The 16,984-nt window shown below is 42.6% G+C and overlaps 1 protein-coding gene across 5 annotated transcripts in view; it reads left to right on the top strand.

Moving 5' to 3' along the window:
- The window catches only part of LOC27208407, a 73,071-nt gene that overhangs the window by 35,941 nt on the left and 20,146 nt on the right, over positions 1–16,984 (top strand). For 3 of the 5 annotated variants that reach the window (XM_039291258.2, XM_039291260.1, XM_039291259.1), the window contains exon 4: positions 14,276–14,420. The exons of the other annotated variants lie outside the window; for them this stretch is intronic. In XM_039291258.2, the coding sequence (XP_039147192.1) occupies positions 14,276–14,420 (145 nt within the window). The remainder of the gene's footprint in view (positions 1–14,275; positions 14,421–16,984) is intronic. 5 annotated transcript variants of the gene reach the window in all.

Below are 16,984 nucleotides of genomic sequence, written 5' to 3'. Positions count from 1 at the left end.
GCTTTGCCTTAAAAAACTTTTCTCTTAACTTTCTCATACAATAGCCCTACCACTAACTCGACCCACAGTCCACCCCTAACTGGGTCACATTACAGTTGGCAAATGGCTGCGGTAAAGTTTTAAATCATATTTAAAGAATACGGCAGTAGATTCGGGCCCAACTGTTCCGATGGCAACCGCGAAGACGTATAACACACGAGGCACTGTTGAAATAACCACAGGGAAAGCTCTGGGGCACAAGTATTGCACCACACTAACGGCGGTGGTGGTGCGGAATGCTATGGAATGGTATGGTATGGAATGGTGGTGCTGCTGTGGCCCGAGATGGAAGCCAAAGCGGCAAATGTTCCAGGAAACTATAAAAGACAATAGCGGCAATATGCCAGCTCTGGTTTTTGTGGTTTTTTATGCCGGACTCTAGGAAGAAGAAGGCTTTCTGCCTCTTGGCGTGGGCCTAAGTCAACAACAAAGAAGCGAAGCCTCAATGCCCTGGACGGCGCCTTTTGTTATATATATATAGGTATATCTATACGTACAGAAAAACCCTCCGAGGAGATGGGGATCGTGGGGTGGAGGCATTGAGCTTGGTAGCCAAGTTGTGTGTGCTCACGCATTAATATAGTTCCAAGACGAAGTGTTCGCAAGAGAGGTGTACACAGAAAAGAATTAGTTTGGAAAACTTTGAAAATGTTCTATTTGTGGCGTGAAAAGATAATATATTGCATGTATCTCGTTGAAGAGTACTATCTTCAAACCTTTAAGAACTAGCTTTTTTCCAACCGAAAGATCTAGGAGGTTTATTATGTTTTAATTTCACAAATCGTTTCTCTTGAACACATTCTTCAATATTGCTCCAAACTTACAAACGTCTATGTAGATATTTTTTCTCTGCACATAGAGATATAGATGTGTGTGAAACTAGTTTATGACAGGGTCGAGTTGGTGTGGGGTGGCAAATAATGTTGTTTATGTGGGGGACCAAACCATAAATAAGACGCACCTCGAGGAGGAAGGGAGTAACCTGGCCCAGCTGAAACCTAGCTGCAAAGTGGAGTGGTCAAGTGTAAGGTACGCAACTGCTCCTATTTCTATTCCCGTTGCCATTCCCATTCCCATTCCCATTGGCCAGTGCCATTTCCATTGTGGTGTCGTCTGCAGAATCGCAAGACGTCTGCTGGTCAAGTGTTGCAGTTGCTTCCTGCCTTTCGGGCTGACACTCACCTGGCCTTTAGCACTGGTGTGCTCTGCTCTTCTTCAGCTTATGCTTCGGCTTCAGGTTCAGGTTCAGTTTCTGCTTCTGCGTCTGGCATTCAATGCATCAGGCATCCTTGTTCTTGCGCTCGTATTTATTCATTTTCCTGCCATTGGCCTTTTCCCATGACACCGGTTAGCCGCATCTTCAGCTGCTTTGAGCTTATTTGGTTACTTTACGCCATTACCTGTATTTCTCCTTCGACTCCACAACTTCCTCTCCGGCGCGCTCTGATAATAAAGATGACAAAATATCTAGAGAAAATCATAAACCTTGTGTGTATGGTTGGAGAAACAATATCTTGCAGATATAAAGTACCATTTATGTCGTGCTTATATCTTATTTCGCCACAGTCGTGCCATCGCAAGAGTCGCGAATCCCGAATCGTTTTTCGCAGTCCAAGTCCAGACCAGAGTTGGGACTCCCAGTCTATGGAGTCCATGCGGCATTTCGGTTTGGTTTGGCTTGGTCTTTGGAGGACTGCTGCTCCGTTGGGAGATTGCTTTGCAGGCAGTTAAAGAACTGCGCGGTTGCGTGGGCCACAGTGGTTGCAACTGGGTGTCTTATACTATACAATTGGCCTTCCATGTTGTTTTAACTGGTTAGAACTTGTATGTGGTATAGCTTTTGAAAAGGTTCTTATACTATCTAATAATGTTTACGATTGATAATAACACTTTTTATTATTTTTTATAGTTAATTATTCTTAAATTAGGTTATTATTTTTTATACATTGGCAATTTTTCAATGAAGTAGATTTTTTATCGGGACTAGATGAGATCTGCACTTGGCCCCACTGTGCCTGAGCATGACTCAAGCTTTGCAGCACTTCTTCACATGACGGCGACAGGCAATTGGCCAATGCAGCGCCAGTGACGCCAAAGCCATGGCCACGTTGTCATCTTGGTCAAGAGAACCAGCGGAGATGGCGGATGGACGATGGAGGCTGGGACTATTGGCAATCTTTGCGCTCGACCAAGTCTCCTCTCCTTTCTTCTTTTCTATCCAGCGCAGTTTGGCTATATTCCGTTCAGTTCTGGCCTTTCCTGGCCGACTTGTATATATGCTTTCATTACGAGCTTAGTTCACGTCACAATCAGTTGTTGGCATCGTTTATGCCGCATTGCCGCACAAGCACAGACGCAACATACAGGTGGGGTTGCATTTATAGGAAGAAACGAATCATACTATCTACCTATTAAATGGTAGGCAAATGCTCACAAAACAATATATTGAACGTAACATAAGCTAATATAGTTTCAGGCTCTAGTTTTTTAAGTACGATACAAACCAAACTAATACGTAGTTGCTCAGAGTTGCTGCTATTTTGTTGACCCCTTCTGTACACATAGTAACTAGTTGGCTGCTGTGGCAGCTTCTTCAGCAAAATGTCTTTCAACTTATCGCACTAGCACACATACAGCATCTATATGTGTGTATGTGTATGTATATATCCTGTGGAACCATGTGAGGAGGCTCGCTGGCAATTTGCATGCAGCCCATTGGACCCCCCCGCCACCCACTTTTGCACTGTACGTGCATGTAATTTATGCGTTTAGATAACACTTTGCTAATTTTGAATGGCATAAATTTTTTTTACATTAGAAGGGGAAGATGGAGTGGCCCAGTCCTTGGGATCGTGCCTGTAATTGTGTGTGCGTGTCTGTTACTTATTTATCCGTACTCCTTTATTTTTTGTGGCTTTTTCTTCGCTTATTTTGCATGCCGCACTTATGATGATGTATTGATTGTTAGAGGTGTCAGATTTTTGTTGTTGCGGCCAACACTCCTGCTGCTGCCCGGCCTTTCGTTCGCTTGGCGTAATTAAAGGAAATATTTGAGATATGCCAAGATAATAGTGCTGGAATGCTGTTGGATTAATTAATTGAAAATGAGCTGTGGCGGGACCGGGATCGGAGTTGGTAGAAGACACAAGATATCTGGTCTGCCTCGCTTTATTTGGCGTTGCTCTGTTGCTCTGTTGCTCTGCTGCGTTCGTTGGCCATGTCGCCCGTTTGCTTATCAGTGGCAGCATTGACTTTTTATGGCCACGAGCAGGAGGAGGCCGACCGGACCTGCGACTGTCCGTGATTAATAAGGATTTTCAAGTCGTTAGCCGTCTTTGCCAGCCGCTCGTCGCGTTTTTTATGGTCGGCGAGGAGCCGGGGAGCCAGGGAAACGAGAATCGAATCGGGAGACGGGGCAGCAGGCAAATTACCGATTTCAACAATGTCGCTCAAGTGGCTTAACTTAAGTTTTGGCTTTGAGAAAGGCCCCCGGAAAACGAGGGAAAATGGAGGAAAAAATTCAAGCAGAGGAGAAAAACCAGCAGTTGATGCTTGAATAATGATGTGATAACCGTAGGCATAAACTGGCCCACGGACCCAAGATGATCCTTCCAGTGTCCACAACTTTGGCCAGATACAATTACGGACTAAAACATTTCTTACCAACAGTGATGAGTGTCTAGCTATTTACTAGCGAATTAGCTGCAAGCTCAAAAGACAATAAGTGTTTTAATATTATATGACAAAATAAATACATTACATTTGTGATACATTTTTCTCGAAGTAAATCTCTTCGTAACACAGCTCAAACGTGCTAAATATTTATTAAATAATGTAAAATATTTCTTTGCTACCACGCAACGCTGATTACCACCCACGTACCCCTGCCTCGGAGCAATCGCGTCACAGCTGCATGCGCTGGTAAAAAGTTGCTGCTTAAAGTTTTCAAATTATACTAAGTAGGGCAGCGCAGAGGATTATGCCTGGGAAATGCTTCTTTCTTGGCTGGCGCCTTGGATTAGGCTCGAATTAAATTGGAATTAAATCGGTCGCTTAAAGCGCGACAGAGTGAACTGAAGCGAATTGGGCATTTGCCATTGCATTTGCCTTCTCAAATTGAATGGGTGAATCAAAACAAAATTGTTCGGTAGAGGGTGAAATTTCTGACATTTCCTCGGAGTGATGAATATATTAATGTATTCATAAACAATGCGAATCAAATTTGTAATCATAAATAAAGAGAGCTCTTGCTATTCGATATACAATTTGCACAATCGATTTCGCTATATTTTCAACCCTAAAAATGAAATCTCACTGTAATTTATAATAAATATGGATTTGCAACAAAACATTTAGTAATTTGAAATACAAACATTTACATAAATTATGCTTTCTAATTTATTTTATTTATAAAGTAGCCGAGAACTTTGCCCTTGAGTTTTGTCAGCCTAATGGAATGTGTGGACTTTCAGTTGTCATATTTGACAGCGGTGCTACCAAAATATTCTGTATAATGCTAATTAAAAAATCAATAGTGGCAACAAAAAGTAGAAAACCAGCAGAAGAAAGTTGAACAAACAGAAATGTGTGTAGACTTAATCAAAACCGCACGGAAAAGTTGTGGCTACGGTTCTAGATTTTTGTTATTCGTGCCCCACTGAGTTCCCACCGTTTACTCTATGTAGATGCTGGTTGAAGATGCATTTTCTAATCACATGCAAGTCTGTTGGAATGGGGGCTGTAAAACTCAATCAAATTTCATTGCAGTACGACGAAATGCGGACCTTAGAAGTGCACCGCGGGTCCAAGGTTGCGGAGATGTATAAACAGTTACGTTACTCTTAATTACATATCAAATATATCGCCTCGCTGATTGATCTCAAGCCAAGCAGAAGGCGTGGAAGCCCCAAAAACCGTCCTCGAGTGGATGGTCCCTCTGAGTTGGGCGGCCATAAAATCAACATAAATCTGAGTTATAAAAAGTCATGTTCGGCTGCACTTAATTAGCGGCCGACCTCAGCGGAATGAGTGTCATGCCCATATGTCTGTTACGATCCCATCTCGTTCTCCATAAATACGGAGGAGCGACGAGGAGCCTTCTTCCCATTCGATATCCAACGACTATAACTCACACGATTTGCTGATGCGTGTGCCAGGAGTGTTGAGCCAAAATGTCAACAATAAGCACACTCCCATTCCCATGTCTTTTTCTAAATTCGGAACACATTCCCACTGTCTCGTCCCGACGCCCCAAAATTAAATGGTGTGAACGAAATTTTATGCCGAATCATGCGTGGAAAATGATGAAGATGCCTCCGCGGCCAGGAAAGCCGCCCTCATCGAGTTTCTATGTTCCTCCGCGCTTCGTTGATATATACTTACGTGCCTCATTTCATTTGTTTATGCTTTTCGAAGGAGATTTACAGTCGAAAAAACTGGGAAATAAATCTGATGATATTTCGTCATTGAATCAAAGTTCATTTTTTAACTCTAGCCAAATGATCAAGTTGTATTTTCCATTTCAAAATGGAGTATCCAAAAAGTGTAGATAAGAGATATTTCAGGGGCACATTGCACGTGTAGAAAATCCAGTTGTCTTGATAGGAAGCACACACTGGGCCATGATAACTGGGACCCAAAATTAAGTTGAAAACCATTTAAATTTGTTAGAAGCCGCCGGCAACAACGAGGCGAGGTGCCAAAGAGTGGTGACTCCCTGCCAAAAATGGGTAAAAACACTTTCAACTTCCCAGTACCAGCACCAGTACCAATGCCATCAAACGGAGGATGCGGCCCAGAGAGATGTTGACGTGAAACGACAGCCACGAGACACTTCACTTCTACTCGGGTGTACCATACGTACTTGTTCCTTTTTTCTCTTATTTTTTGTTTTGGGGTCGCACTTTTATGAGTAATTCCATGTTGTGCGAACCGTTTTGATGGAGTTGCAATGTCCTCCCTGGGGAATGGGATTTTTTCGGGAACTCACATTCTGTTTGGAGTTTCTTTTCGGAATTTTTATGGGCTAGTCGAATTGGTCTGGAGTGTACATTTAGTGCTGAAAAGGTGTTGATTGTGAAGGAGTAGCTCCAGCTATGGAAATAAAACATGTCAGCGCTTTACGATTCCGTTGTTTATGCTTTACAAATAACTCGGCTATTTACAGCTTGCAAATGGAATTTTAATTGCTTTGCAGTAAGCGAGTGTCATAAAAATCTTTTTAAAATGCGTAATTGACCTGGGCTCAGAGCGTTTGGTTATATACTCAGTAGTGGCATTATAAATCATTTGCATACGAACTGCAAGGCTATGCAAATTAAATAAGTAGTTCAATACATAATAAAAAATGTACAAGTATGGGAGTGCTGTATACGTACTTCAGGAAGAAGTTTCGTTAATATAGCAGCACCACTATGTACAACCAGTTCACAGATCTCCATTTCAGTCGCCTGCCAATCAACTTCAGCCGTCAAAGGAGCGTGCAGATCAGAAAAACATCGCAATCCAGAAAATATCCCTCATCAAATCTCGACTATTCGGATCGTTGCGACTTCACTTCAAGCGAAACATCTTTGCTTCTCGTATTTCTCGACTGTTTTGGCAGCCTGTGAAGACTCCTCCTCCCTCAATTCCCACTCTTCTATTCCAATTCCAATTCCAAATCCAACCCCATCCCAGATCCCAGATCCCTTGAAAACACTCGAGAACTCAAGTCCACCCAACTCGGACGACAATTAAGTGATTCATTAAAAATGACAGAGCATGAATTGAATTGAGAGCCGGAGTTAGAGTTGAGTTTTCTGTGCTGCGTTTGGGGCATGAAGTTTGAATACGATCCGGAATAGTGGTGGGCTATATAGAGGAAATGTCAGTGCGTGCCAGAAGATAAAGGAATAAAAGAAAGTTGTTGATGATGCCGCCGACTACCGTAGTACGTACGTGCACAAGTATTTGAAAAACTCATTTAAATCCAATGGACAGACAACTCGAGGGTGGGAACGGACCGAGCCGGGAACTAGTGAAAATCAAATGCTAACGACAAAGGCTGACGCTGACATTTGATGCCAAATTTTCAAGTGGAGCGACCAGCGGCCGTGGCAGCCAAACACTTGAGGAATTGCCGCCGCTGTCGTTTAAAAGATGGGGGCATCAGATACTCGTTTCGCCGAGTGTGCGAATGTGTGCTTTGCCTGGAAAACACAGTTGAAACAAGCCAAATACGTGTTTCTCGACTACCAGATACCCCTTAGTCGACAGAAGTTGGGAATTGGAAAGGAAAAAATAAATTTTAATAAAAGTAAAATTTTTTGGGCGTGACTGTTGAACGAGCTGACCATGAAAATAAAAATTTGAATAAGTTTTTGAAGCTATGACTAAGAAATAGGACCTTCGCCCTATGAAATCAATTCTTCTACGTCGAAATTCAACATTACTATTTTTGTAGCAATTTTCGCACAGTGCCTCAGTCGCCCCAGTGCCAGATTCCATCCTCCTGCGACTGGACCAGTCGTAAATATGAAGCACAAACAAAGCAGACAGAAATCAGTGGAGTTGAAAAGGAGGCGCAGGGTCCGAGTCCGAGGCTGTCGGTCGCATTAGTATACGGAAGCTCGAGAACTCGAAAAAATTACAATCTCAACCGTTTGGCAGACAGACGATGACAGAAGAAGCCGTGATGCACTGGGTGGTGGCAAGGAGGAAGAAATGTGGGAGGGGCGGCAGATTCCGCTGGCAGATAGCTATAGACGGACCAAGCAGGCCATAAACCGGCGACTATGAAGATATATTAGGCAAATAGATGGATGGATGACTATAGTGCGCCATCTCCGTCCGCATCCTCCTTTTTTCTTTTCTCACTGGTCGCTAGACGAGGAGAAACAATTTTCGACAACGTTTTGGCAAATGCAAATGGAGTTTGACAGGCCGCCGCCAACGTTCCACCATCAAATAATAATAAAAGACTCAGGGAAAATGATGGCCTCTGAAGTCGAAAAAGCCTCGTCGACTGAGTAGTACCCTAAAATGTAAATAGAGTGCAAACTGAACATCGAATTCCTTGTATTTTCACTATTCCTATCGATTTGCAATACCCATTCTTGAGGAAGAGTACAAAAGAAGGTTACTGCGGCTTTTGATGAGTGTGATGAATATAAGAAAAGAACTTTCCTTCGGCTACCTGACACACACGCATTCAACTCATGGCGCACTGCGTCTCAAATTACACAATCATGAAGGAAGGGGCTATTTATTACAAAAGATAGACAAAAGATGCAAAATATTTGCCGCTGACTGACGACGCCGCTGCCGATGACGATGACTATGGGAATGCTGGCAACTGCTGCTAGAAACTCTTCGCACAGTGCTGCAGAAAAGTTAACGCACGCTGAAAGTGGAAACGGCAATGTTAAAAGAAATACATATATGTCTGCCGTCCGGCCTGCCGCATAAATACTCTCCGGGGAGTTGTTAGTTCCGTGGGGTTTTCTCGTGTGGATTGAACGAAGTAGAGCCTCCAAGCCGCGGATTCTCCTCTATATAGACTGTTGTTCGCTTTTCGCCCAGGTCAGGTCCTAATTTAAGTATTTGTACTAAGTTTTAGAAAATAAGAAGCTCCCGCTATTCAGCTAGTTCGAGTAGAATGGCTAGATAGAATTTAGGGAGAAGAATAGTATAATCATATAAAACAGATTCTTGCGCTTTGTGGGCGTTAGAGTGGGCGTGACAGCGTTTTGAAACATACATGAATGCATGCTTAGTCTTCTATATTTCTAGATTTCTCGACCTCGAGATCACGACGTTCATACGGACGGACAGACAGGCGGACAGATAGACTCGATTAATAATCCTGATCTGATCCTACTCGCTCTTCTATCTGTTACTCTCACGGTAACGAATATTAAATTTGCCTAATAACTAAGAAAAATATCTCATTTTGTTCGTCCAATTAATCCGGACTCAATTGGCTTGAATCGTTATCAATTTTATAAAGAAAAAGCTATTTAGATTATTCAATGATAAAATATTCGTTAACATTCTGCATCGCAAGACTTAGTCGTTCAATCAGTAAAATTCAGTACGGTTTTTGTAGACTTAAACATTACTCTACGTATTTATTTCTTCTGCCTTGGGCCTGCGACGCGAGTGCCACCCAAGTTGCCTGTTTATGAATTACTTCAGCCATGCAGCACGTGTACATATGTACTATGTATAGTTATGCATGTACACTGCACAACATGTATTTATGTATGAGTATAAAATGGAAAGCATAAACAACGACGGCGAATGAAAGCCCTGTAGCTGCAACAAAGGGCATCTCACTGAAATATGCTGCAAAACTGCGAATTGCAAACTGCAAAACGAAACGAAACCAAACCAAACGAAACGCACTGTGTGCAACAATTTATGGCCAACATTCAACAGCGGCGAAAGCAAAAAAGGAAAAAATACAATCTGAATTGTTTGCGGCAGCATAAAAAGTAGCCACACAGATGGGCGATGGGGCGGGGCTGGCAACTTGGTTGCTGCATTTCTTTGCATAAATTGCAACATTTCGTGGCACCGAGCTTGAAGTTTCTGCTGCCACTGCTTAGGCAATTTGTCATTGCAGGCATCAGTTCCGCATAAAGATATCCAGATACGAATGTATCTCAGTGCGCGAAATGGGGCAATAAACAGGTTAAAGATTCACTTAAAGTTTGGTCGTCCGAGAATCCATTTTAAAAGTTCTAAACTCAGTAAAAGTATTGCATTTCGTTTAGACCAAAACTTCGGTGCGATTCAAAGTCAAGAAAAATGTTAGAAGTTTAGGAGGGCACCTAGAAAAATAAGTAAAGTATTTCTTAAATTTCCAAGAAAACGTATTAGATACAGTTGGGCTTATTATATTATACAACTAGTATTATTTATTATTATTATTTCTTTCTACATTTATTTTGTATGCCAATGGTAGAAGGTAATTTTCCAATCTTTAAAAACGCTTCGTGAAGCAGCTTAAATCATTCAGTATCCCATAGTTGCTGTCGTTTAAACTACGCTAGATAAATGCTTTTCTGTTCGGTGCACGGGTTTCAAGCCAAAGGAATCGCTCAAACAGTGCGAACGCATTTCCACACGCCCCGGCAATTGAGTAGAACGAGTTGAGGCGTAAATATGCTGCTGCCACACCGAGATTACCCCATAGCCCCCGAAATGCATTTACGCCAACTCAACTGATGCAAATCTAATTCTCGAATGTCTCTCGCACACACAGCACAGAATCGCACATTCAGACAGAAGGGCGCAGTGCAAAATATAAACCTCTCAAGTGCAAAAACCATTCAAAACTAAGCTAAATTTATTTAAGGAACAGCCAGCCACGAAACTGCGACGACTGCTGCTCCAGCCGGAATATTTTTCCACATCGCTCTCTGTGTCCTCCGATTTGGGTTCGGTGTGCGGGTTACTGCACATTTCACTTAGCAGAAATAAAAACTGAAAGGAAAAGCCAACGCAAATGCGAACAAAGCCCAGGCCAAACCTAAACTGAACTATACCGTGTTAAAAGAAAGAACTGAAAGTGTGGGCAAGTTAGTTTGTGAGTTCGTTCCATAGGCACTTTCGCATTCTGAAAGTATTTGCATAAGTAACAACAACCAGATTTTCCGGCTTCCATACTTAGTTTTGAAAAGATTTTTAAAAATAGTACAATCGCAAGTCTATCTTTAAGATCGTTAAAAAGCAATCAATAAAATACTCTGAGAGACTAACTGTTTCAAAGTATTTTCCATTCAATACAAGCTTATTGAAAAGTACACGTTTTTCTATAATACCAACTCTTCACAGCACCATCCTTGTTGCAAAAAGAATACCCCTTTCCAGAGTATCGCCACAGAAGTGGGAAACGCCACGCAGAGGCAACAGAGCGGAGCGGGAGCAGCCGACAAATGTCGCCGGCAAACAGCAAGAAGTGGAAAGCGGCGGTCGGAAAAGCGGGAAAATCAAGGGGAGGCGGTGTATCTAGTGGTGGTTGGGGAAATCGCAGGAATGAAATTCAGGTGGCGGCGCGGCTGGAAAACACCCGGGAAATACGTTGACTGGGACAACCACCCAACCCGTCTTTCCGACCGGGTCCTGGTTGTTCTGGCATGGTTCTACTGTACTGACGTGGCACCAGCGACGACGTGTGCATGCGAGGTGCTCGTATAATGCGTTGTGCGTGTTAAAAGATAGTTTTGCCCAGCTCAACGCGAGGCCGAAATCCGGCAGTTTGAATGGAATGGAATGGAATACACTGCCCCGAACCCAAACCCAATCACACAGCCCAGCGACAGGTAGTTTTACACATTGAAAAGTCCCAAGCACCGTGACACCACTCGTTTTTCTCCCAGTTCCTCTTTTTTAGCTCGTTTGGGATCTGTGCTACCGTTAAGGTGGCTACTGTGTGTATACATGGGGATGGCTCCCTAATGTAATGGGTCTGGGATCAAGGCAACGCGAGACAAATGCACAAAGCCCCAGCCACCACGCTCCTTTGTTTGCTCAGAGCTCAGCAGTTGCAGCTGCCACTGGGCAGCATGGGCATTGGGATATTTTCAATATCTAGTATCGGGTAGCACACAAAAAACGGGGTGTGCTGAGGGGATTTATCGGCATTTGGCTGCGATTTGTTTGGGGGGAAGGTCATCAAATGGCCTCGGAAGGATTGCCGTTGCTTCGGTCACATTTTACGGAAATGGTTGAACGAGATGTTGAAGCCTCATCTTGCTCTAAATGGTCTCATATATACATAAGTAATATTTTAAGTATATTTATGCCTATTTTTATGTCGCATGTGCATTGCTGACACATTTTAAAGAATCAGGATTTAAAAAAGTGGAATGCCTTTTGCTTTCAAGGTACTACCATATATGGCAGCCATCATATTTGAGCAATTATTATTATGGTTCCTCATTGTTGGCCAACACGATCCGGGATCTTTTATTTTTTAGGCCCTTTTCTTTTTTTCTTTTCCATGTTGCGCGTGCTTCTTTTTCATATTACCCTTAACCCCAGAATGCCCAACGACTGCAGGATGTGCAGTGTCATCATGTATGGCTGCTGGTGGGTCTGCCCGGTTTTCCTTCTTTCATCCGAACGATGCTCGGGTTCCTAGACAAATATTATTGTTTCCGACACGCCGTTATTGCATATTTGCCTTAAATATATGTATGTAGATATTTTTTCAAAGTGTGAATGAAATTAATGCGTTGCACGGTCCCGTGTCTCGGCAATGGGGATAGGAATTTTCCCTTTTTCCCCGATTTTCCCATACAATTTGAAAAACTCTGTTTTTGTTTGTTCTCCGCTCGCTTTTCCTTTTCCCTTTTCTTTTTTATTTCCAAATATTCTTTTTCTGTTTTCACACAGGCTAAACGTTATTAAATGCAGGCAAATGCCTCGTCGCTCGACGGTCCGATGGTATTTGTAGTGTTGTCTTAGTCGCTGTCGTTTTATGTTGTACGCGCACTGCCCTGTAGTTGCTCTTGTTGTTGCATAGTTGTTGTTGCATGGTCGTTGTTGTATAGTCGCATAAAGGGCAGAGTTCCCCTGATGGTTTATATGAAATGTTTTCCCTCCTGTTTTGCACCAGCTTTGAGTGTTTATTTTTTGTGTTGCCTACATTTTTGGGTGTTGCTAAAACTGGCGCTGGCACAGTGGGATCAGTATTTATTCGAAATTACTTTTTTGAAGTTCATACGAAAAATAAATACACGGCGAGTATTATGTGCAAACTTATGGAATGAAAAATATTATACAGCGTAATGTAACAAATACCGACCAAGAGTTATTTCTATTCAGAGGCTTTGTCCCCCTTTAACAGCAAAAACTTCTTTTAATTCACTTAAATTATACAAAATTCGTTCACTCACTTAGCGCATCAAACTTTTTGTATTTTCCTCAACGCACTCGAATAACTTTTACTGGCATAGGAGAACTTTTCGATGTGGCAAAATTAGCCTTAACTGATTTATGTTCTTTAAAGACTTTGGATGGTCCTCTTCTCCCCATTCAATATACATCAATGGTTGGGTAAGCCCAATGAATAACGCAGACACCTGTTCATTTCATGCATCATTGGGCTCTTTCGGGCACCCAAAGTGCTGAGTAATGTCATTGGCCGGTTTTCAACACCTGCTGCCGACTGGCCTGGCTGACGGTTCGTCGGGCTGGGGCCCACTGTGCCTGGCTTTGGTCCTAATGCTAAGTAGCTTTAATGCTGCCGCATCGCTGGGCTGTTAAGCGGGGGCGGTGGGCGTGGTTCCCACAAACGAGAGCGCAGAAAAATGCCGCCCTAAATGCTACTAATTAATGAGGATTTAGTGAAAACTGTTTTCGGTTTGGTTGGAATTAAATAAAAAAGAAGGAAATTCCACTGCACCACCGCCCTCGCCGTTCGCTTTTCGGGTTTCTATTGCAGTTCGGGGTGTTTCCATTTCCCTGAATTTGTGTGTTCGCTGCTATTAGCATATAAATAGCGTTTTAAATATTTCTAGGCGCACATAATTCTAGGTATTTTCCCCCATCCGCAACAAAGATATATTACCGCCGTTTTATTTGTTAAGTATTTCTCGTGGCCTGGCCATGAAATCGGTGTGTTTGTGCCCGGGGTTCGCGTGTGCCAGGACCCTAGGTCTTGGCTGTGTAAACAGGAAGCGATCCTAGACACACACACACACACACTCGGTCCTTTGGTTTTGGGGGAACAACACACCCACTCCAGGGCATTTAACGCCCAACTGGCAAACGGCAAACAAATGTAATCAATGAAATTTTATGTGCAGCAGAAACGCACTCCAGATTTTCAACAGTATCCTCTGCCAAATAGCGTGTTTGGGCGCTCTCTTTATGCTTTTATAACTTTATTTAGCCCGGGCAAACAGTTCTGATACAAATTACAATTACGGCGCGTAAGGAAATTAAAAAAGGATTTCTACCTCTCGCAGCCAGGTCCTTTCTTGCTTTCCTGCTAGGCAAACAGCAGGGCTCGAAAAATTAGTATCCACTTCGCATAGAGCTTGAAAGTAGGTCCCGGTCAATAATAAGGCCTTTAAACTCATTAGAATCGAACTTAATTTTAAACACAAGAGAGCACCACTCTCCGCTTAAACACTTTTTCACTGAATCGCTTACCACCGGCTATTATTCTGGACACATCTGTATATTTCATTTATTTATACCCCAGCTAATGCAAATATTTTACCTTGCTCTCTTTTTACAGACAAGTCCGTTTCACTTCTCCAGCTGGAACCGAAACCCTTCGTCCTGTCATGCGTCCCTTTCTGCTAATTGCTTTGTGTGCCGAACTCCTGGCGCCTCCTTGCCCCCACTAAGCAGGCCAGATCCTTCCACACTCAAGGCTCAAGGTTGGTATACATTGTAATATGTATTTTGCCTTTATTCACGGCGAGGGGTTAGCCATTGGTTTTATTTTTGGGGTGTAATTGCAAGGCTTTGGACAGATTTTAATTACTGACGGCAGCGGCGGGCACAAGTTCTGCAAAAGGTCATTGGGAATGTTATCCAAACAGAGGGATATCCACATTAAAATTAGGCTAAGGATATGGCAATCCAAGGGTAAAGGATAAAATAGGTATTTGATAATGAAAATCTCCGCAGCTTGACCTTTTCGCTTCAGTTGGGATTCATTAAAATGATAGAGGTAATTCAAAAGTATCAGGACGATTTAATGCAGTTTTAATTACATATCCCAGAGTCAGGAAGTGCTTATCATTATTTTTTTCTTTTAAATTAATCGAAATAAGGAGCCGATATCCCTAAAAAGTCGTTAAAAGAGCCGTTTACCCAAAGACATTTAGCATCACAATCTTGAAATATTGTCGCATATAAATCAATCGTCTCCAATTGCAGTTGAACAACAACTTTATCCACAAAAGTTTCCAAACAATTGCATTCAATAAAGTCAAGTGAGGCTCGCAAGTCAAAGCCCATCTAAACAATGAAACATAGAAACAACATTAGCATTTGTTAATCAAAGTGTAATTCCGCAATTGCTACCAGATTCCAGAGAAGTTGATCCGTTTCCCGGCTAAAACTGCCAACTGCACAGCCATAAAAACCTCCAGCCAAGCGAAATAAAGTGAGACACACACCGACAGACAGAGTGGGAATGGGAATAGGCGAAAGGAAACTTTCTTAGCCACTCCGAGCGCCACAAATCACTTTAAACTGTAAGGACAAACTCGGGCCACAGAGATGGGGACTTCTGATTTCAGACCACCGCACCGAAATCTACCATCCGCAGTTCACCTGAGTGTGTGCCACTTGCTTTGGCCCGAGCTATTAAATCTCGCCACTTGTTCGTCGAAATCGTATATCTGTAAGATATACAATCACTTAAATCGTTGAGCGGCTAATCCAGCCGCAGACGGCTGCCGCCTGAAGTTTATCATACATCACAGAAAAAACTTCCCCTGCCGATTGACAAAGAAGGAAATACACAAAATTGCTCGCATTTCAAATGCCAAATATCAGTTTACAGGCGAGCAGAGAACAAATCGATAATCCCAAAAACCCCACCAAAAAATCAACACAAAACCCAGAAGGCATATCAAATTTTTTTCCCTCCTTGATTGACGTCTTTTTGGCTTCGGGGTGGGCAATAAAATGGGCGGCGGCGGTTAGAAGGTTGTCTGAGCTGGAAGCTCTTTTGAGGAGTTCCTTTCTTTCATTCTTTCACTGATTTCTGCTTTTACTTTCGATTTGGCTTTTGTATTTTGGATATTTGCGCTGATTAGCACAAAAAAAAGGAAGGGAAGGGATACACTGTGCAAAAACATGCATTAAATTTAAATGTTTATAAGTCAAGCACAAAAATCGGAAAGTGGAAGAAATTATATATTATTATCTCAATACATAAATAAAAAATAATTTCAATTTCTGATTGATAAGCTGGCTTTTTCCCAAGTGTTTGCTGCGAATTGCAAGGCGAGTCTGAGTCCTGAGTAAACGGAAAAGAAATCAAGTGTTGTCATCATTGCCGGCGTCGGTCTAATCTCTGGAGCATGTTAATAACCCAAAGGGCCTGTGCCACGCCTTCCGACCTCCAGCCCCCAATCCCCAATCCCCCATCTCCAACCCCCTCATCACATCCCCTGATCAGCGTTGTCCATGTAATTTCATGCAAATATCATATTATACGACTGGCGATGGAGAAGTGTACGTGTTGTGGGTATGGAAACGGCCTCTGACAATGTCGCACACAATATAATCATAACAACTCTTGGCGGGGGTGGTGCCCAGACTGCGAAGTACAACTGCCCAGGGGGTGGACTTGTAATATTTGTCAATGGCCAACCGATGTGCCGACAATTGACATGAAAGGCGGGGAATGGAAGGAACTAAGGAACCCAAAGTGGAGCGGACAGCGTGAAAGCAGCCCATAAATAAGCAAATAAAATGTAATAACTAAGTGAAAATGTCGAAAATGCTGTCGAAGGCCGACGCTTTAATATGCCCCTGGAGTGCTGGACTAAATGAAAATGTCGAGTGAATGGCGCAGGCATTGTATGCGGAATCAAAAGTGGTTTAGATTAGAAAGAGGAACCTTTCGTTGAGGTGATGCCGATTTAAATCGAGCAAGGCGATTGAGGTCTAGGTGTGATTTTATTACTATTTGTTGTTATTTAATAACAAGCAAACATCACGTGCCGCATTTGATGTCTCAATGACTAAGATTATAAATACTGCAGCATTCGCCGAGCTAGCTAATCACAAAAGTGAGTAATTCAGCAATAGGTATTTAGCAGAAACCTGAAATCTTTGCACATGCACAATATAGCAAACCTGCTCTTTATCAAACGCGCACACGTGCCGAGCTGTGAGCTCTTAACTGAGATATTTTATTCATGGCACCCGAAATCTATTTCGACTTGAGCTGCTTAAGTGAGCTTCAGCCAGCTAGCTTCAC

The sequence above is a fragment of the Drosophila simulans genome, chromosome 2L, assembly GCF_016746395.2.
Source record: "Drosophila simulans strain w501 chromosome 2L, Prin_Dsim_3.1, whole genome shotgun sequence".
Lineage (NCBI taxonomy): Eukaryota > Metazoa > Arthropoda > Insecta > Diptera > Drosophilidae > Drosophila > Drosophila simulans.
This window is presented reverse-complemented; position numbering and strand designations above follow the sequence as displayed.